Source organism: Ursus americanus, chromosome 7, assembly GCF_024610735.1.
Source record: "Ursus americanus isolate L20-20 chromosome 7, mUrsAme1.1.p, whole genome shotgun sequence".
In the NCBI taxonomy this organism is placed as follows: Eukaryota; Metazoa; Chordata; class Mammalia; order Carnivora; family Ursidae; genus Ursus; species Ursus americanus.
In genome coordinates, this window is record NC_142133.1 from 28,218,762 (window position 1) to 28,240,226 (window position 21,465).

Genomic DNA, 21,465 nt, shown 5'->3' on the forward strand with positions numbered 1-21,465 from the left:
GCAGATTCCCCACTGAGCAGGGAGATAGACACGGGGCTCAATCCCATGCCCTGATCATGACCTGATCCGAAGGCAAATGCTTAACCGACTGAGCCACCCAGGAGCCCCATTAATGTTCTTTTATTTTGGCTCTAAGATCCCACCTAGGATACACTACATTTAATCATGTCTCCTTAAGCTCCTCTTGGCTGTGACAGTTTCTCAGACTCTTCTTGTGTATGGAAAAGCTTCCCAGTTTAAAGGAGTACTTGGGGTCAGGTATTTTTGAAGAATGTCCCTCAAATTGGGTCTGATGTTTATCACTTTTAGACTCATATGATGGGTTTTTGTAAGGAAGACCATACAGGTAAAGTGCTCTTTATATCATATTATATCAAGGGTATCAAGGGTACACACTATCAATACACATCAGTGATGATATTAACCATAATCATCTGGCTGAGTTAATGTTTGTCAAATTGCTACACTTAAAGTTACGTTACCCAAAAATTGTACCAAACTCTTAAAGACAGAGAATACACTGAGGGGTGATGGAGGAAGGTGGGTGGGGGATGGGAATTAAGGGCACTTGGTATGATGAGCACTGGGTGTTTTACATAATGAATCACTGAATCCTCCTGAAACCAACACTCCACTGTATATTAACTAGAATTTGAATAAAAATTTGAAGGAAAAAAAAAGTTACATTCCCCATTATTCCCTACTCCTTGAAAGGAGGGTCAGCTCTACCTCCTTGGAAGGCAGATGTACATAAATTACTTAGAATTCTTCTGTATAGGAGATTTGTCTCCTCTCATTTATTTGATCATTTATCAGTACGGACTCATAGATATTTATTTTATACTTGGGGGCATAATCCAGTACTACATTATTTATTTTTTTACTCAAATTGTTCCAGCTTTAGCCACTGGGAATTCTTTCAGGTTGAGTGTGTGTCCCTTGACACAGCCCCATCATTTTGTTTTTTGAGTACTTCTTTACTTTCTGGTCCTACAAGATGCTCCAGGCTCATCTTGTGTGTTACCTGCCATTTCTTCAAAGAGCTGTTATTTGTTTTATTGGAGAATGGTCTTTAGAAACATGGATCTGGGGGTATTTGATGTGCATGTTGCTATAGCAGTAACACTGATTCTATGCCCTTTCAGTAGACAGCTAGGAAAAATGATTTTAATGATTAAATTTAATGATTAAAGAAATTTTAAAAATAAACAACTTTTTTGTTTCTTTGAATATTATCAAAGGAGAACATACTCTATTTACAAGCAATTTTCTAATCTGTAAAGTATCAATTTTTTGTATTTGTCCATCTGTCTTCCAAGAGCTTTATTTTCTTCCAGCCTGTGTAAAGGTGTTTATCATTTAACTCTGATTTCATTGAGTATTTTCTCTCAATTTGTTCTATGCCTTTTTATTACTTTCTTCTTAGCCTTAAAGTTACTTTTAAGAGGATTTTCTGATCCTCTACATTCTTCACTTAATGCTGATCATGCTTTGTAATCTATCAAGCAAGGAAACAAAAATGGTGATGGTGGTGATGTCACCCAAGACACGACAGTTTCCTATCCTTAAAACACCCAAAGCACTGTAGATATTTGCAAAACACTGCCATTTCTGAGTACCATGTAACTTTGGCCTTTAAGAACAATATCTCCAAGAGCCTTTGTACTGTACAACAATGGGAATTAACTATAATTGCCTTAAAAAACAAAACAAAAAAGCAAAACTTGGAACAACAAATGGTTTAAGTTCTGAATATTTGACTTACAAGTCCTGACTCTAGGATAATTATGAGCCAAAAGAAACCGCTCGACCCAGTTTTCCATATTCTGTAGGACCCAGCTGTGTGCCAGTTTATTTCGGGGTGTCTGTACTGCCAACCAATCCAAACACTGAGAAGGATTGTATTCAATTACCTAAAATTGAAATGACAAGAAGAGACTATAAAACCGATTGAGGAGTTACTTTTTTACTTACTTTTGCTATATGCCATTGAACACTTAAAGCCAAGACAGTTTTTTGAAAACTAGAGCTAAGAGAAGTTTCGCCCATGTTTTTCTACATTTTTACTTTTTTATTTTTAATTACTTTTTTTTTTAAGGGGGGAGGGGTAAAAGGACCGGGAGAGAGAGAACCTTAAGAGCAGGCTTCATACTCAGTGCGAAGCCTGATGCAGGGCTCCATCTCACGACCCTGAGGATCATGACCTGAACCAAAATCAAGAGTCGGACACTCAACTGACTGAGCCACGCAGGTGCTCCTCTCCATTTTTAAAACTGTATTTATCAACAGGAAATATTCAGAAAAATCTGCCATTAGTTTATAAAATAAAATTAAAATAACCAAGAAGTTTAACACAGAACCAATAAGAGAACCCAATGACGTTTAGGTCTTATTAAATTCATAAATTTACTTAAAAGTGCTTATAATTCTCTAAAGTTTCTCATCTTTATTTTTCTTTTTTTTTTTTTAAGATTTTATTTATTTATTTGAGAGAGAGAGAGAGTATAAGATGGGGGAGGGTCAGAGGGAGAAGCAGACTCCCCACTGAACAGGAGCCCAATGCCGGACTCGATCCCAGGACTCCAGGATCATCCCCTGGCTGAAGTCAGTCACTCAACCAACTAAGCCACCCAGGAGCCCTCATCTTTATTTTTCTTACTGTGTGCCCAATCTATCATTGCACATGAAAATGAAAAGCAGTAACTGCACTGCTGGGGAGATTTTTTTCATGGGATAGAGAAATCTTAGGAATCTAGATTTGGCTTTCAGGCCAGTTCCATACCCACTCATTTATGTACTGTCTAGATGGTTTTAGGCTAAAATGGCAGTTGAGTGGCTGCAAAAGATATCACAGGGCCCTCAAAGCCTAAAATGTTTGCTAACTGACCAGTGAGAAAACAAGTTTGCTGACCCCTGGTCTACAGAGGTTTTCCCAACATTCCCTAAAGAGAAACTCTGTGACCCCAGCAGTTACTCTGAAGGAAAGGATGTGGCTGGTACTTCCTGTACCATTTCTGTCAACTGCTGAAAACGCTCAGCTTGTATTTCTAAGACTCTATCACTTTACAGAATCTTTTTTGAGGGGAAGGGAATGAAAACACTAGACTGGCCAAAGATTTTTAATGACTCTACAACAGTCTTCAAACCTATGGGAGGTAAGACAAGATTTCTTTCTCCCCCACAAGCCTCCTGACTAAAGCATGTCTTCTTCCCTGACTTGTGACCCACTAAAACCATTTTGGATTACCCAAGGAAGAAACTGGTACTTAAACTGGTAATGACTTTGTTAGAAAAATAAAATTCTCAGAAAAAGAAATACTGGAACATCTACTGAAGTACTTACCTCCCATATCCTCTGTAGAATGTAAGATGCAAAGGGAGGCATTCCTGGAGGTCCACCAGCAAACTCCATTAGCATAGTCAACAATTTAAAGAAAGGATTGGCTGCCTGTAAGACATATACATAACTGTGTATTTAAATGTACTTGAATCCACCTGTTTCAGCAGAAAAGAAACATGTAAAACTCTTCTACACATCACATTTAAATCTGTGTTAGGTTAGCAGACCTCAGTACTCCTGCATATAAACTTCAACTATATAAAGCAGCACGATCAACTTGGGATACAAAGTCAATTGCATGGGCACCACATGTAAGAGAACACATGTATTTTTCTGGATATCAATTTGGAAAAAAACAATCAAAACTTTTATTAATGAGACCACCTTATTCATAGAATAATTTAGGTTAAAAGTTTCTTGTAGCATCCCTTGATCTTTAAGGTGTAATTTACATTAATATTTGACAAAGTATCATACAGCTAGAACATTACCATTTTACAAAAATACTTTTGTATAGTACTGTATTATTATATTTCCACATTTTTTCATCTGGTTAGTCTACTTTTTTCTTGAACACAATTACGATATATGCTTAAAATCAAACAACTTTCAAGTTTAGTATCTATGTGGCACTCCAATATGTTGAACTTATACTAAGTAAATTTATATTTAACTGGGAAAATTACATTTATGATAGTAAGACAGAAAGGAGTAACTCAGCTTATTCAAGTTACATACTGAAAAATAAGCTGTGTTATGGGAGAAACCTTGATATATTTTTTTCAAGAACAATTAGAAAGGTTTATTTGAAAGCACTAGTAGTCTTAAAAACATGAATTAACTAATGTGTACATACCTCAGGAGTCAACTTTGCTATTGATGTGAAAAGCATAGACACAATCTAAAAAAAAAAAAAAAAAAAGAAAGAAAAAAAAAAGAAAAGGAGGATTTCAGAACATTCTTTTTAAAATTACCAAAAAGCTTTAAGACTGTTTCTCAGCACTTACATGTTCTGCTAGTCGATTATTGTATCGACAGAGGCTGAAAATCAGATTACAAGTTTGTCTTATATTGATGCCATCACGAATATGTTGAAATAAGAAGGGGAATCCCTGTTAAAAGTAAAAGTTGTTCATTTAAGAACCATTATTATTTGTGAGATGATCAAATCCTCTAATATACAAAGTATTACCTTTCCTCCTGTTAATGCTGCCATGTCAGTCTGTGATAATGTCAAATGCCTGAAAGGAAACATCAGTGGAAATAAGTTTTTCTTCTCTCTGTGCTACTTTATAGCTATTTGCATCATGACATGCATCAAAATTGTCAATTCAATTACAACTGTACCAAGCCACCAATACAAAATGATTTTTGAACTTTCTCCTAGCTAAAATTACTTGCTAGATAAACATCTTTTAGACAATTTTTCAAGATTCCAGAATTGATGTATGGAAGCCCAAACCTACTTTATTTCCCAGTTAATTAACTCAATATTTTTGTGTATTATAAAACTAGGATGGGTCTGATTTTTTTTTTTTTTTGACATGAGACCCCTCAAAACAAAACGAACTTCTAAGAAATACTAAAGAGTTTCAGTTACCAGTTCACAACTTCTGCATATTTCTTTACTATAGAAAATTTCAGGTACATACAAAAATAATAAGATAATGGAAGTATCCCATTATTCAGCTTCAAATTACTAATTCATGCTCAGTCTTGTTTCATTTGTACCTCCCACTCAATGTGTACTGTTCTGAAGCAGGTATTTTATCATTTAATCCAAGAATCTCAGTATGTATTTCTAACAGATAAATTTAAAAAACATAACCAGACTACCATTATTCACACTTAAAATAAAACCACAACTCCTTACTATCAAACAATATCCAGTCAGTGTATGATTACCTCAAGTGTCTAAAAATTTTTTTAACAATTTGTTGGTTCAAGATCCAAATAAAGTCCTCTGTTGCAAGTGGTTGAAATGTCTTTTAAATATCTTACAGACTACTGGTTTCCCCTCCAATTTTGTTTTTATCTTGCAATTTATGAGTTGAAGAAAGTAGGTGGTTTGTCCTGAAGAATTTCCCACATTTCCATTTTGCTGATTGTATTCTTGTGGTGTTGCTTTAATGTTCCTTTGTCCTTGTATTTCCTATAAACTGGTAGTTTAGATCTAGAGACTTGATTGTTTCTAGGCTTAATCTTAAGCATGCTTTATAGGTGGTGGTATCGACTTTCTTCAGGAGGCACACAATGAAAGGTTGTCTTTTTGTACTATTTCAGTCAATGATGATCATCTCCTAGATCCATTACTTCATTTGGGGTACAAAATACAAATATTCTAATTTCAGCATTACTTGCTCGTTCATTAGCTCAAACACCTCCAAGTCGGCGAGCTTTCTCTCATTTACCATTTGGTTGCCATGAAGTATAATGCTTGCTGGGAAGATGAACACTTGATATCATTCTCTTATTAGTAAGTTTCCAAAATTATGATTTGGTTTCCTAATATACTCCAAAGCTTACCAGTAAGTAGTTTGTTTGTTTGTTTTTAGGCACCATTACAAACTCATGGATTTAAAGTATCTGTGATGTATTTTAGTCCGCTTGTAGTTATTCTACTACTGATGCTCAGGTTGTCCAATCTACGACCAGTAGGAATATCCATAAATTGGTTCTTGCCCTTTTAACATAATCTCAGTAGTCTTTAATAGAATCTGCTTTCCAAAATGACAAAATGTTCTAGGCTTCCCATTCATTTCTTGCCCAAGACCTGGAATTGGCCATTTTTTCAAGGAACCCTGATTTTCTTCCATAAGAAATGATATCTAGGGACTACAATCTAGATGCCAGTGGTGCTCACTAATTCTGAGTTGGGCAGGATTTCTAAGCCTTTTCAGAAAATAGAAGTATAGAGAACATTTTTTGTTTAAGACAAAATACACCATAGACTCTACTGGTATTTTCAAATTCAAATTTAGTTTTAAAAACTTACATAAGAAACCTACAATTTTATATTTGTATTCCTTCTGTCTTTTGCTGAAAATCTTGGTTTCTAATGACATTAACAGTTACTTATTTGCTTTGTTCTAGGTTATATGCTAGCTTCAGGATAACAATCACAATTACACTATGAACAATATACTTAGAACAGTTTAGGGTAATTTTACAATTCTTTTTGTCCTTCATATACAACTAGGAATTTACAGTTAAATTAATGTGTTCTAAAGTCATTTTAGTGAATTCCTTTCCAGGTGCTATGCCACCAGGTCAATATATAATTCATTTACTTCAGTCTGCTTTTGATTTTTAGGGATTCCATTTTATTAATTTACTTATCATTATATAAAACATTTACATGATTACAAGTTAAATCTAAAAAAACAAAAACAATGTATATTCAAACTCAACCTTTCATTCCTGTCCTTTCCAGCAATCTGCTTTTCCCTCCCCCAACCACAGGAAACCTTTTTAAGTTTTTGATTTAGTTTTCAATTTTATAAATACAGTAAATTCCTGCTATTTGTAGTACTTATGTTCTATAAAATGCCGCAAACACCGAATTAGTGATTACTGAATCATTGCTAGTAAGAAAAATACAGGGTTAGGTACTTGTGAGCCTCTGGTCACATTTTCTTCAACCAATCAATAGGTTACCTTGTTTTGTGTGTGTTTATGTTTAAAGATACCTTATTTAATATATATTGTTCATTCATTAAAACTGAAGTCAGAGCAAATAATACCATTAACTCATACCTGAAAGAAGCTTTTCTAACGTGCATTTTCTTGTTAAGGCACATTATGGCCTTCTTGATCTTAGGAACTCTAGATAGCACTTAGCAGCACTATACTTGGGGGCAATTTTAAACACTAAGTCACCAGAAAAAGCACGAATGTGAAAAACATGGCATAAACCATGAAAAGGACATTTGTTTACAATATGAGAAGTGAAACAAGAAGTCATAGTCACCCTGTTTGACCTTGGCTGGGAAGGAAGGAAGGAGTCAGGTAACTCAAATTTTTTGCCACTCTGCACATGGACAACTGCAGTCCACAAGTGATTGCAAAAGAGCCATGAATACTAATTTTGGGACTGCAAAAAATCCCAGCAAGTAAGCAAATTTGCAAACAGTGATCCATAATGAGGAATAATGAAAATTGGGTATACATGCTCTTAATCTCTGTCCCCTGAACCCTGCCCCCGCCACAGCTTCCCGTTCCTCAAAAGGTACTATACTATACACACTTTTATCCACCTTGCTTTTTTTACTTGGTAATATTTATCTTAAATTTCTCTCCATGGTAGTACAAATACATTCCACACTTCTTTTTTTCAGCAATAGAGTATTCTATTGACTGGATGCCTGTTTTTTTTCAACTAATCCCTTCTTCTTCAATATTCAGTATTTTACTATTATTAACTAAACGCTTCAATAAATATCCTTGCACATACAACTTTCTGTGTTTGGGGAACAGATTTCTGGAAGTAGTGTTGCCAGGTTAAAGGATGAATGCACATATAATTTTGCTAAATATTTTACTGTATATTTCTTCAACGTATATTTCTAACATGACTCAGAGGTACAAAGTCATCTGATACAAAGGACTGAAATACTTATGCCACAAGAGTTGATGAATAGTGGTATAATTTAAAAGGAATTAATGTAACAGAAGTTAGTGGTAAAACAATTAGGTAAAAGGAGTAAAATCAAACATGCTTTAACCATTTTGAATGTTGAAACATTTCACCTTTCTGAGCGAGACTGTTCAACCAACAGAGCAACTAAAGCTATCATTTTTTCCAGGGCAGCCGGCCTGTATTTTTCTTCTGCCAGAGAAAGAATATCTTCTTCCTCCTCTTCTTCTTCCCCCTCTTCCTCTGACAACACTTCAACTTGAGGCTAGAACAAAATGTTAAAACTAATACATTAAAATTGAATTACCTTGAGAGAAAATAACTTGACTGTTTCATAGAACTACCCAGGGTAGATGGTGGCAGGAGCATGCATCATGAAGAACCACTCAAAGGCCTAACCCTGACTTTTACGAGTTTAAACAACATTCAGGATAATTTTAGACAGCAGGCGGAACTGTAAAGAACAATGATTTTCAATACTGTAACTATTTATACCTCACTTACATTTTTTTTTTAAAGATTTTATTTATTTATTTGACAGAGACAGCCAGTGAGAGAGGGAACACAGCAGGGGGAGTGTGAGAGGAAGAAGCAGGCTCCTAGTGGAGGAGCCTGATGTGGGGCTCGATCCCAGAACGCCGGGATCACGCCCTGAGCCGAAGGCAGATACTTAACGACTGCGCCACCCAGGCGCCCCACATTTTTTTTTTTTTAAAGGTTTTATTTATCCATTTGAGAGAGAGAGAGAGCGAGACAGCGAGCTCACAACAGGGGGAGTGGCAGGCAGAGGGAGAAGCAGGCTCCCTGCAGAGCAGGAAGCCCGATGAAGGACTCGATCCCAGGACCCTGAGATCATGATCTGGGCCAAAGGAAGATGCTTAACCAACTGAGCCACCCAGGCGCCCCCACAGATATATCTTTTAATAATTTCTTTTTTCTTACAGGCAAGCCCTTTGTAAGATAAATCAGGATCAAATTTTATATGAGTATGATAAAACAGTATTTCCTACTTAATAAAAATGCCAGTTACACAAATTAAAGAATCCTTATTTGCAGTGTTCAGATAATCCAAATAGCAAGTCTTCCAAAGACTTCTATTGCGTTGAAATTCAAGAGAGTGAAATGATTTTATGATTTAACAAAGCAAAAGAAACACTATCTAAACAGGCAGCCATATAGGCAGGAATTAGACAGTAAAAGTCCATATTCTGAGAAACATTACAGTATAATGGTTAACAGTTTAGCTCAGGAATCTGACCAAAGATTAAAGCCCAACTCACTGTGATCTAAAACAAGTTAACTTCTTTATGCCTTAAGTTTCTGATCTGTAAAATGGAGGTAACAATAGTACTTACATCTTAGGGTTGCAATGCGGTTAAAGAAGATAGTATAAATAGAGCATAAGCCAACGTGGCCATTATAGACAACACAAAGTTCATGTCATGCTTTAATATTATGAACAGACCAAGCTACTTCAATTTTTGGAATACTCCGACAAACTCAATAGCAAGGGCTTAAAAATATGGCCAACAAAAATGTTCACTGAAACAACATGCTATCGATATGACCCCAAAGTAGGTGGTGGCCATTCTGCCTAAATGTATTTGCTTTGTTTCAGGGCCTTGCCATGAAATTTATCATTTCATTATTTCTTCTCTTGCTATACCCGTTAAAAATACCAACCAAACTCAAACTCTTAAAATTATCTAATGTCAGGGCTAGAAGGGTCTTTAAAGCATTCTAATATCTAACAACCTTGCATGATACAAACTTGAAAACATGGCCCCCTATATCCCCAATATGAGAGAGAACTGTACTCACATTTTCAGGCCCTTTGGTTCCCATGTAAAAATGTACCATTGTAGATATGGCTTGTAATGAAAGCAAAAACTGGCTCTAAAAATAAAAACATTGATTTTGAAAATATAAAATAATTGTTTTAAATACTGAAAATAGGTACATAATCCCAGAAATAAACAAGATACAGCCTTACCTCTTCTTCACCCATTTTGGCAAATTCATAAAGGAAGGCAAAATACTCTGTAAGATGTTTACTGTGAGGTTTTACACCATGTTCCATAATTAATAACAGAGTTCTCACAAATCGAGTGACACATGAACGACCACCAATATCTTCTACTGAGGCATCCATATCATCTGACCTGAAGACACAATTTAATACATCTTAGAGACAGTATAAAGTCTGGGGATAAATATTCTGGAAGAAATATTTTTAAAAACCTAAATTTATCTCTTTCTTCTTTGTAATAGTGAATACCTACTGCAATAGTGTGAGTAGGTGATTCTAACTATGGTGTCTGGCTAAATCAATCCAAACAAAAAGACTAAGTCATGAAGTTATCTGTAGAGGATTTTGAAGATGCACTTAATTACAAATAAAATAATACTGTTTTCTTGACTTGTATTACTATAGATTTTTAAATAAACGAACCTAAATATTTTTCTTTCTTTCTTTTCTTTCTTTCTTTTAAAGATTTTAATTATTTATTTGAGAGAGAGCATGAGCGGGGCAGGAGGGGCAGAGGGAGAGGGAGAAGCAGACTCCCCGCTGAACAGGGAGCCTGATGCAGGGCTCATTCCCAGGACTCTGGGATCATGACCTGAGCGGAAGGCAGCTCCTTAACCAACTGAGCCACCCAGGTGCCCTGAAACTAAATATTTCAATGTGGGTAGTTAAAATACTCTAGGCAGCTCATTAAAAAGCTTAAAATGATCAAAAGTTACTTCTTACCCATCTTCCATTCCGGGCTGTAGATAAAGATGAGCATGCACAGGTCTGAGTCTCTGAATCACATGAATACACAAACGCTGAAACATCTATAAATGAAAAGTTTTAACAACCTAAGAGCCTGAACAAAGGTAACAAAGATACTGAAAAATTAACGTTTCAAAATTCTCTGCCACCCATTTCTATTTTCCCCACAGATTATCTTTTGCCAAAAGTCAATGACTAGGTGAAGGAAATAGGATTTAAGTTTAACCAAAAGAAACATGGATTAAAAAGGGTTGGGGATTCTCTAAATAAGATATACAAATGGCCAGTAAGCAAATGAAAAGATGGTCACCATGATTAATTATTAACGAAATGCAAACCAAAACCACAATGACATACTACTTCACATTCATTAGGATAGCTAAAATCAAAAAGACAGTAACAAATGCTAAAGAAGATGCAGTGAAAATAGGAACCCTCATAAATTGCTGGTGGGGATGTAAACTGGTGGAGACGCCATGAAAAACAGTTTGGTGTTCCTAAAATGTTAAACTTAGAGTGACTATATGACTCAGGACTTCTACTCTTAGGTAGATAACCAAAAGAACTGAAAACATATGCCCACAAAAGTATTTGTGCCCTAATGTTCATAGCAGCATTATTCAAAATAGCCAAAAGGTGAAAACATCCCAAATGTTCAACTGCTGAATGGATAAACAATATTTGCTATATCCAATGAAATTTTTTAGCAATAAAAAGGAAGAACAGATACACACTACAACATAACCATGAAAATACTGCTCAAAGAAACCAATCACAAAAGATCACACACTGCGTGACTCCATTTATTATTTTTGTAAAAGATTTAATTTTTTGAGAGGGAGAGAGCATGCAAGAGAAAAGCCTGAGTTGGAGGAAGGGGCAGAGGGAGAGTGACAAGTAGACTCCCCTCTGAGCAGGGAGCTTAATGTGGGGCTTGATTCCAGGACCCTGGGATCATGACCTGAGTGAAGGCAGACGCTTAACCGACTGAGCCATCCAGCCACCCCTCCATTTATCATCAAATAGGCAAATCCACAGAAACAAAAAGTAGGTTAGTGGCTGCCAGTAGTGGCCGGAAAGAAGAGACAGGATAAAATGGGGAGTTACTGTTAATAGGTATGGAACTTCTCTTAGTGTTATTAAAATTAGACAATGGTTGCATAGTTTGGGGATATACTAAAAACCACTAAATTTTACACTGTATGGTTCTGATGAATTATATGGTATAAGGGTTATATCTTGGTAATAACGGAAAAGTGGTCTTTTCAGATTAAAATATTGGTTCTGTATCATAATTTACATTTTTCTTCTTTAATTTTTCCAGTGATTTAAGGAAAACAAATTGATTCATGTGACAGTTCAGAATCTTTCACAGAAATGTTATATACTGCATTTAACTTTCAAGGACATTACAGTATCCTACTATAGTTAGACTATCTAAGATTCTGAAAAAGAATCAGTACAACCCATAAAGCAGAGATAACAGGATATGAGAGAACAGGCACTTACAGCTATCCTCCTATAACCAGGAAATGTTAACAATTTTAGTCACTTGGTTGGAAAGATAGTTGATTTGCTAAAAGAAGCTGGTAAAATGATAGCAAAATGATTCTTACGGTAAGAGGTCGATCTTTTCAAAACTACCTTGAATGCTGGGTTAAAATATTTTCACAGGCAAATTTAGAATTATTAACTTGAAAGCCACTTCTTTTTCAAATAAATTTTTTCTTACCTGTCTCACAATTTGATTAGGGCACTTAATTAGTATCTGCATTGGCCACCAGTCATCATCAGCCATACGGTCCAAAAACCACTGTAAAAAAATAGTGTGATATTAACCTTCAATCAATACTTGTTGGATTAAAAAAAAAAAAATCACACAAGGACTTTATTTCTAGTCTATGTTTCAGTTATTTTAAATTCTCACCAAAACAGATTCTTCCATTGTTAGAAAGTCTAAAATTCTAGAGGCACCTGGGTGGCTCAGTTGGTTAAGCATCCAACTCTTGCTTTTGGCTCAGGTCATGATCTCAGGGTAGATGGGATAGAGCTCCGAGCTGGGCTCCATGCTCAATGGGGAGTCTGCTTGAGATTCTCTCTTTTTCCCTCTGTCCCTCCCCCTGCTCACACACACATTCTCTCTCTAAAGTAATAAATAAATCTTAAAAAAAAAAAAAAAAAGGTCTGAAACTCTAAAATGCCTAAAGTCATAATCAAGGTCATCTCGTTACAGAATTCCATGAATGCCCTTTACATCACAGTGTAAACCTGCCTGATAGCAACCTGCACTCCTTAACATAATAAAGTGGAATACTATTTTCCTCTTAGTCCTCACAGACACCACATTGCAGAATGTTTTGTTCCTATTAATATATAATCTGAGTATGATTTATTTTCTGTTTAAAAAGAAATTATGCTCTCTTGATAACAAGAAAACCCTCACCACCTCTCCCCGTTTTTTGTTTTTGTTTTTTTAAGAAAGAGAACAGTGGGAGAGAGAGAGAGAATCTTTTTTTTTTATTTTTTTTTATTTTTTTAAAGATTTTATTTATTTATTTGACAGAGATAGAGACAGCCAGCGAGAGAGGGAACACAAGCAGGGGGAGTGGGAGAGGAAGAAGCAGGCTCCCAGCGGAGGAGCCTGATGTGGGGCTCGATCCCATAACGCTGGGACCACGCCCTGAGCCGAAGGCAGACGCCCAACCGCTGTACCACCCAGGCGCCCCAGAGAGAGAGAATCTTAAGCAGCTTCCACACCCACAGCAGAGCCCAACACAGGGCTCTCTCTCACAACCCTGGTGCTTAACCCACTGAGCCACACAGGTGCTCTCCAAAACACCCTTCTTTATGCTAGAACAATTTCCTACTGATTTCAAGATATCTCTTAATCACATATTTAACTCCTATGTTGAATTTTACTGTGTGTGTGCATATACACAACTACTGATAACTGTAGAGAATTTTAAGTCCTTGAGAGAGTTCTGGAGATCCTTAGTTAAAAAAAAAAACCAAAAAAACTGAAGTGGCAACAAACAAAAAACAAATGATGATCTAATCAATATTCTGGATCTATCAAACAGCTTTAAAAAAAATCACAAGGGGGGGGAACAGAGGAACTTGTTAACTAACACCAGGAGGATATAATCAGTCAAAGCAATCAAGTGGAGAATTCTGCAGATCAAATAACAAAGTAGCAAAGAGAGGAAAAAAGTAACTGTCACAGATGAAAGTTGATTTACAATAAAGACAAAAACAAAATGTGGTCCTTGTTTGAATACTAACTCAAAGAAGACAACTGAAAAAAATATTTTTTAGATAATTACAGAAAAGTGAACACAAAATGAATACTGATGTTGTTAAGGAACCACTTCTAACTGTACAGGGAGCGAATGAAATCATGTTTATACATATATATATTTTTAAAGTTCTCATTTATTAGAGATACATACTCTATTTATGGATATGTGATACGCTATCTGGGTTTGCTTTAAGATACTACAGCTGATACAGGAATAGGGGATAACCACAGATTAAAACAAAACAATGTTATTTGTTGAAATTGGGTGATAGGTATCTGAAAGTTCCTTATCTTCTTACTTTTATGCTTGTTTTGAAATGTTCATGACAAAGTTTTAAAAAATTATAGCCTTCTCTTTGAAATCTACAATAAGCAGATTCTCTAATTCCACTGCTCCAAGGCATAATCAGATTTAAAGATTTTATTTATTTGTTAGAAAGAGAGAGAGCGAGCGAGCACAAAATCTTCAACTAATTTCATCTACTGCACAGCATGTTATCTCCCATCTCTGTTTAAGACTTGCATTCTTAGGTTTATACCACACTTTGGAAGCTAACCAAAAAATGATAAAATGATATTAAGGTGGCAATAGGGTTAAGTGATCATTACCTGTGAGCAGATTATCCTTAGGGATATATTATTATAGGGATGTATTAGAACATAATATAAAACTGGATGTAAACTGATATACTAGGATATACGCATTTCTATCTTGGAGGAGCAAGGAAGATATCTATTTTCACATATTTTCTGATAATATTCAAAATTAGTTAAGAAATATCTGATACAGTCTTTTGAACTTTCTATATTTTTCCTTCTAATAGACCGGGGGGAGGCACACAAGGATTTTTAAATAACTTAAAAATCAATTATCTCATCAGTGTTGGATAGGACATAAATTATAACCTTCTCAGCTGTTAAGTAACTTGAGGAACAACTTACACTGGGATCCCTATGATTTATAATACAATAATTTTGCCATAGCATCTAAGAATAAAAGAAAATAAAACAAAAAAGTGCATCTTAAGCTTTGCATTATTTGTTGAATTATTTCACCTCACCTCACAAGCTGCTTGACTATTATTAAATTGTTTGGTCAACAGTTCAATCCACTGAAGCATTGTGGGCTAAAAAAAAAAGAAAAAAAATAAGTCATTTAAGGCGTGGACCGGAGCTAAAGATAAAGAAAACCAAAAGCTGTCTAATAAATGACACAAAAATTTACAAAACAAAACACATACCTTTTCTTTTGAATGTATAAACGTCTCTAGGACAAAGGAGGTACTTAACTGGAAGAAAACATTAAACAAAAAAAATTTTTAATTATTTTAAAGTAGTCAATTTTGAAAAAAAAACTATCTAAAGCTTATATATTACCTTTGCCGTCATTAGGGACACAGCTTTAGGATCTGGTAATGTACTGGGAATACAACTACATAACTGCCACATAAACCTAGAATTAAAAAATAGTTAAGTTACATTTCTTACAGAATAAGATTTGTTTTAAATGTGTAACAAAAAATATACCACTAAGTCTACCAAACTTACCCAAAATATGTATGTTCAAAAATGTTTTTGTCTTGAAGAAACTGCATGTTATCATGCCAAATCCACTGAAGAAAAAGAAAATGGTAACATTAGATATCAGAAAGCATTTGCTTCATTACCATTTTACCAGTATTTTTTTTAAAGACAAAAAAAGATTTGCTCTAAAAGAAACAAGAAAACCAAAAAATACAGGCTTTCCAGGTATGTGGGATATGAAAATAGTTACTAAGCCTGCTCCAATTTATCATTATGTATCTGGCTACCTCAAACAATCACAGTTCTTTAAAAATACAATTATAAAGATTTTGAAAGAACTCTGAAATCCCATCTGTCTAAAGAGCAAATATATAAATGAATAAAATTATGTCGTGTTCCATTTTGATAAAAATAGGTTATGAGAAAGGTTTATGTTCAAAACCTGGCAAAATAAAAACAATTCAGATTGGCAGACCTAAATCAGGTGATTTCCTTGTTTATTCTTTTTCTTTTCAAGATTTTATTTACTTGAGAGAGAGAGAGTGAGAGAGGGAGCCTGATGTGGGGCTTGATCCTGGAACTCCAGGATCATGACCTGAGCTAAATGCTCATGGATCACTGAGCTGAACGCTCAGGATCATGACCAGACGCTTAACCGACTGAACCACCCAGGCGCCCCTCCTTGTTTATTCTGTAACAGTTATGAACAATGATTATTTCTAACATGAACCTTATACAACTGCTCTGCTGACTTCAGGTTTTGTGTTCTTTTAGCTCTCTGAACGCTGAACATGCTCTAAGTTAAGTGTTCTTTCCATAAAATGATTTTTATCTGGAACGAATTTATGTTCTGATTATTGATATTTCTGCCTGTGTTTATTCCTCCTAAAGATTTTCAACTACCTCTCCTTGCCTCCCAGCCCACTACTCCAGTCCGGCGCCAGGTCTTATAATCATGTTTTGGGGCTCCTGCTCCGCACTGGTACAGACCTAGTCACTGAATAGACTGCTTCAGAGTTCTTGGTCCTCTAGCATTTCTATGCACACTGCCTTCTAGAAAGCTGTAGCCTCAAGAAAGGTTTGAGAGCCTTCACCCATCGTGTTTTCTCATAGCAATGAAGCCCCATTCCAAGCTTCTTACTTCTTAGCCATGAGCTCAGCTCTAGATTCTGTGTCCTAATTTTTATCCCCTTTACCTCTCAAGAACCCTCAGCCACCATTTTCTGATTTGGTCCTAAAGCCTGGTAATCCAGACTCATTGCTTTTATTTCTGTTCCGTTTCTGTCCTACAGAAATATTCATCTTGGTTTTTGATGATCCTTTTTACATTTTATCAATACAACATATGTGGAGCCATGTGGGTGTGTATAAGTATGACATTACTGCACTCCAGATATTTTCTACACACCTCTTCAACTTCATCTTGGGCCACATTTCCTTGCACTTATTAATCATCACAGCCTCAGAGTTCATCTTTCAGCTTCTAAAACATGCCAATACGCAATGTCTTTCCTAAGGGAATTTGTACATAATAATCTCTTTGCCTGGAGTATTCCTCACATGATTAAGTCTTCGCTAACTTTCAAGTCTCAGTTTAAGTTTAATCTGAAGTATTTCCTAATCACTTTCCCCAGAAATTCCAATCAACTACCCTTTCTGAGCATTTTATCCATAACAGTCATTACAATTTATAATGTGTGTTTACTTAATAAATTTTATGGTTCTGGGACACATGCGTGGCTCTGTTGGTTAAACGTCCAACTGTTGATTTCTGCTCGGGTCACGATTTTAGGGTCTGGAGCTCAAGCCCTGAGTGGGGCCCCACAGTCAGTGGGGAGCCTGCTTGCGATTCTCTCTCCCTCTCCATCTGCCCCCACCTCTCTAAAATCAATCAATAAATAAAATCTTTTAAAAATAATTTTATGGTTCTAAATACCCTATTTACTCTTTGGGAAAGTCTGCTACTAGCTATATTTTAAACGTATAAATCTAAAGGACCAGATTCCAGTTTATACCTAAAATCTATGTTAGTATTAAGTAACAGTATTATCATACTTGAATATTTTTAGTAAAACGTATATTCAGGCAAATTTATTTTTCAATTAATAGGCTAAAACAATGATAGGAAAAAACCTCTTGGTTTAGGTTTGCAATCAAGAATATCTTAGAGACGCCTGGGTGGCTCAGTTGGTTAAGCATCTGCCTTCAGGTCAGGTCATACATGATCCCAGGGTCCTGGGATCAAGTCCCACATCAGGCTCCTTGTTCAGTGGGGAGCCTGCTTCTCCCTCTGCCTGCTGCTCCCCCTGCTTGTACGCTCTCTCCTTCTCTGACAAATAAATAAAATCTTTAAAGAAAAAAGAATATTCTAATGTAGTTCAATTTGTTTTTCTTGTTGTAGTAGAACAAATGTCCGGATTCCCTTCTGTCACAATATAAATCACTGGTTTTCAAAGAATGGTTCAGAAACCTGTGGGGGATACCTATGACCATTTTAGGGTATATATAAGATCAAAACCATTTCCTTAGTAGTATGATGAGGCTATTTGCCCTTTTTTACTCTCATTCTCTCCTAAGCATACAATGGAGTTTTCCAGAGGCTAAATGATGAATGAAATCACACCAGAGCAAATGCAAAAAGCTAGTATAAGACTCCAGCTGTCGTCTACTAAATCAGATATTAAAAAGACTTACAAACATTTTTATAAAACAGGGCCACTTTTCTCACTGAATGGTTTTGTTCCAAAAATTTTTTTTCATAAAATGGTATTTATATTAGCATGTCATGGGCTTAATTTTGTTATTTTTAAATAAATACAAATTTTAAAAATCTGTTTTAATTTCTAATATGGTAAATACTGATATAACCATATTAAAATATATTTTAAAAACTCTAATGTTCTCGATACTTTTTAAGAATATAAAAGAATGCTGAAAATAGCAAGTTTCAGAACCATTAATGTAAAGAATATACATCATTAAAGTTTTATTTAATATTTCATTTTACTTCACAAGTGAGCTGGCTTGTCATTAAACACTGTTGGGTCCTTATTTAGAACAAGAAATCTAGTGAACACCTAATTTTGCTAGTAAATCCAATTCAAGGATTTAAAAGATGATCATATTCTTGGATTTTTATCAGTAACATTCTGGGGAGTCAAGATACCAGTTAAGAGTATTTGTTACAAAGGGGATCAAAATCCCCGGTTTAAGACTCAACCACAACAGTGCAAATAACAATCAATCAATTAGATAGTAAAAGCTGAATTGTCTAGATGGAAGAGTAAATTTTTATCAGGTATACCTTTCTGAAGATTTACATTTTAGCAGATTTGTAACACTGATACAACACACACTGAGTTGTGAATACATTTTATAGCTCTTAAGACATTAATAAGTAACATTATCATTTATTATATAATGAAACAAAGAAAGCCTAATTACTATAAACAAGATAGATTTTGAAATGTTTAATATGTATTTTAAATGCATTTCAAATACATGGTACATTTCTATGTAACATGAAGCAAAGAAGGAACTTCTATCACCCCCAATCCAAGAACATTACCATACATACAATTTACGTAATGAGCTTGCTCCAATTCCATCAACCATTTTACTTACTTTTCTTTAATGTTACTAATAATTATCTTCTACTCACTTAACATGCACCTGTCCTATGTCAATATTACCATAACTATTTATAAATAGTGTTACGGTCTACCCAGGATTATAAATCCTAACACTGCCATAGCCTGCTCGTGTAGTTCTATTACTTGCATTAATACTTAACATGCTTTTAAACTGTTAAAGTTAAATTAACTTATACCTCTAGTAACTCTGACGAAACATCAAATTTGAATTCTTTGCCATTTTCTTCCTCTGGTTCCATGCGTTTGTAAAACAGCATATATGCACTGTGTGTCTTTAAGAGGCAAAGAAAAAAGAGGTATATTTTCATTTTGACGAAGTATAACTATAAAATTAGGTAACATGGAAGAAAGAAAACAATGTAAGTTATATATGAAAAAATGATTACCTTTTCAAAGGAGAAATCCATAAATTTATCTGTAACAGAATCATAGGTCTTGGTCTGTTTAAAAAAAAACAAAAGTTTTTCTTCTTTAAAAAATATATTTATTTCAGTTGTATTTATATATAAAATATTTCATAAACAGCTAGCTTATTCTTTATAATAACTTTGTAAGTAATTTTCAAATAGTATTACATTCATTAAAAATCCTTGACAGAAGTTCTTGCCTAAGAGTATTGTTGACCCTTGAATAACACAGGTTTGAACTACAAAGCTTCACTTAAAGGCAGATTTTTTCCCCCAATAAATACAATAGTGTACTGTAAATGTATTTTCCTTATGATTTTAAAAGACAATTATTTATTTATTTTAGAGAGAGAGAGCACAAGTGATGGGGAGAGGCAGAGGGAGAAGGTGAGGGAGAGAATCTCAAGCAGCAGAGCCCGACGACGTAGGTCCCGATCTCAATCCTGAGATCACCTGAGCCAAAATCAAGAGTCAGATACCCAATCGACTGAGCCACTGAGGTGCCTCTCCTTATGATTGTCTTATTAACATTTTCTTTTGTCTACTTTATTGTAAGAATATTATAAGAATACAGTATATAATAAGTGTAACATACAAAATATGTATTGACTGAGTGTTCATGTTATCAATAAGGCTTCTGATCAACAGACAAAAATTACACTCGAATTTTTTACTGTGTGGGGGCCTGGCATATTTAACTCCCACATTGTTCAAGGGTCAACTGTAACTGACAACAAGTTTCAAAATATTTTTAAAGATACTTAACCATGAAACATATCAAGCATAATAAAACGTACTTGCAATGTAAGAACTACCTTTTAAGAAAGAGCTTTGCAAAGTTTATTTCCTTTTTATTTTTTTTGGAGGAAATATCCCAGGAGTAACATCTAGAGATGCAACAGGTTTAATCATGGCATCAGTAACTTATTACTTCCTTCTTCTACCCATTTCTGAAGTGTTAGCGATTTTGCCTACTTCTTTTCTATTCAAAGCAGCACATAAGAGTACCAAAGAACAATAAGGAAGTCCTTCATTAAAATCCACAATGAGAACAGTGATTTCACAACAGACATGGCTATGCAAGTGAAAAATAACTTGTCTGTGATATGGAAAGGACTAGTTAATGCTTGACTTAGAATCAAAACAGTATTTTAAAACTGTTTTCAGAACATTGGTACTTGGATAAAATGCCTATGAAATACAATTATTATAATTATGTTATTATATTATAATACTACTACTCCAACCTAATTGTCTTTTTTCATGTCTTAGGGCCAATTACGTAACAGGTGAGATATTCTTTGTGTATCCTATCAATAGTAATAACCAGGTTGCTGCTGCTGTTATAAAAAAAGCACTGAAAGAATAATTCTTTGAAATTTAGCTCCAGCTAATTTCCTTGACAAAGATTTTTCATATCAAATCAAAAAAGAGTAATTTCTTTTTGCTCGAATCTCAAAGCATTCAAGTGGACAATTTCTTCCATCATGTTTCATGGCAATGCAATTCAATTCCTATACTACTATTTTTCAGGATGTGAGGGCGATCTGGCTGCGACATCTGTCACCCCATTGATTGCCAAGGTTGATTCGGCTGATCTGGCTGCTGGCTAGGCGGGTGTCCCCTTCCTCCCTCACCGCTCCATGTGCGTCCCTCCCGAAGCTGCGCGCTTGGTCGAAGAGGACGACCTTCCCCGATAGAGGACCGTTCTTCGGTCAAGGGTATACGAGTAGCTGCACTCCCCTGCTAGAACCTCCAAACAAGCTCTCAAGGTCCTATACTACTATTTTTCAATTTTAAGTCTTAATCTTCTTTATCATTTGAAGGCAGA

The 21,465-nt window shown here is 35.2% G+C and overlaps 1 protein-coding gene across 4 annotated transcripts in view; it reads right to left on the minus strand.

The window, feature by feature from the left end:
• The window catches only part of USP34 (ubiquitin specific peptidase 34), a 240,466-nt gene that overhangs the window by 27,512 nt on the left and 191,489 nt on the right, over positions 1-21,465 (minus strand). For all 4 annotated transcript variants that reach the window (XM_045788051.2, XM_045788052.2, XM_045788049.2 and 1 more), the window contains 16 exons: positions 19,614-19,667; positions 19,404-19,499; positions 15,599-15,663; positions 15,428-15,503; positions 15,292-15,339; positions 15,112-15,177; positions 12,485-12,565; positions 10,729-10,814; positions 9,970-10,138; positions 9,798-9,872; positions 8,090-8,241; positions 4,533-4,581; positions 4,348-4,452; positions 4,197-4,241; positions 3,344-3,448; positions 1,766-1,913 (listed from right to left, as the gene is read on the minus strand). In XM_045788051.2, the coding sequence (XP_045644007.2) occupies positions 1,766-1,913; positions 3,344-3,448; positions 4,197-4,241; positions 4,348-4,452; positions 4,533-4,581; positions 8,090-8,241; positions 9,798-9,872; positions 9,970-10,138; positions 10,729-10,814; positions 12,485-12,565; positions 15,112-15,177; positions 15,292-15,339; positions 15,428-15,503; positions 15,599-15,663; positions 19,404-19,499; positions 19,614-19,667 (1,420 nt within the window). The remainder of the gene's footprint in view (positions 1-1,765; positions 1,914-3,343; positions 3,449-4,196; positions 4,242-4,347; positions 4,453-4,532; positions 4,582-8,089; positions 8,242-9,797; positions 9,873-9,969; positions 10,139-10,728; positions 10,815-12,484; positions 12,566-15,111; positions 15,178-15,291; positions 15,340-15,427; positions 15,504-15,598; positions 15,664-19,403; positions 19,500-19,613; positions 19,668-21,465) is intronic.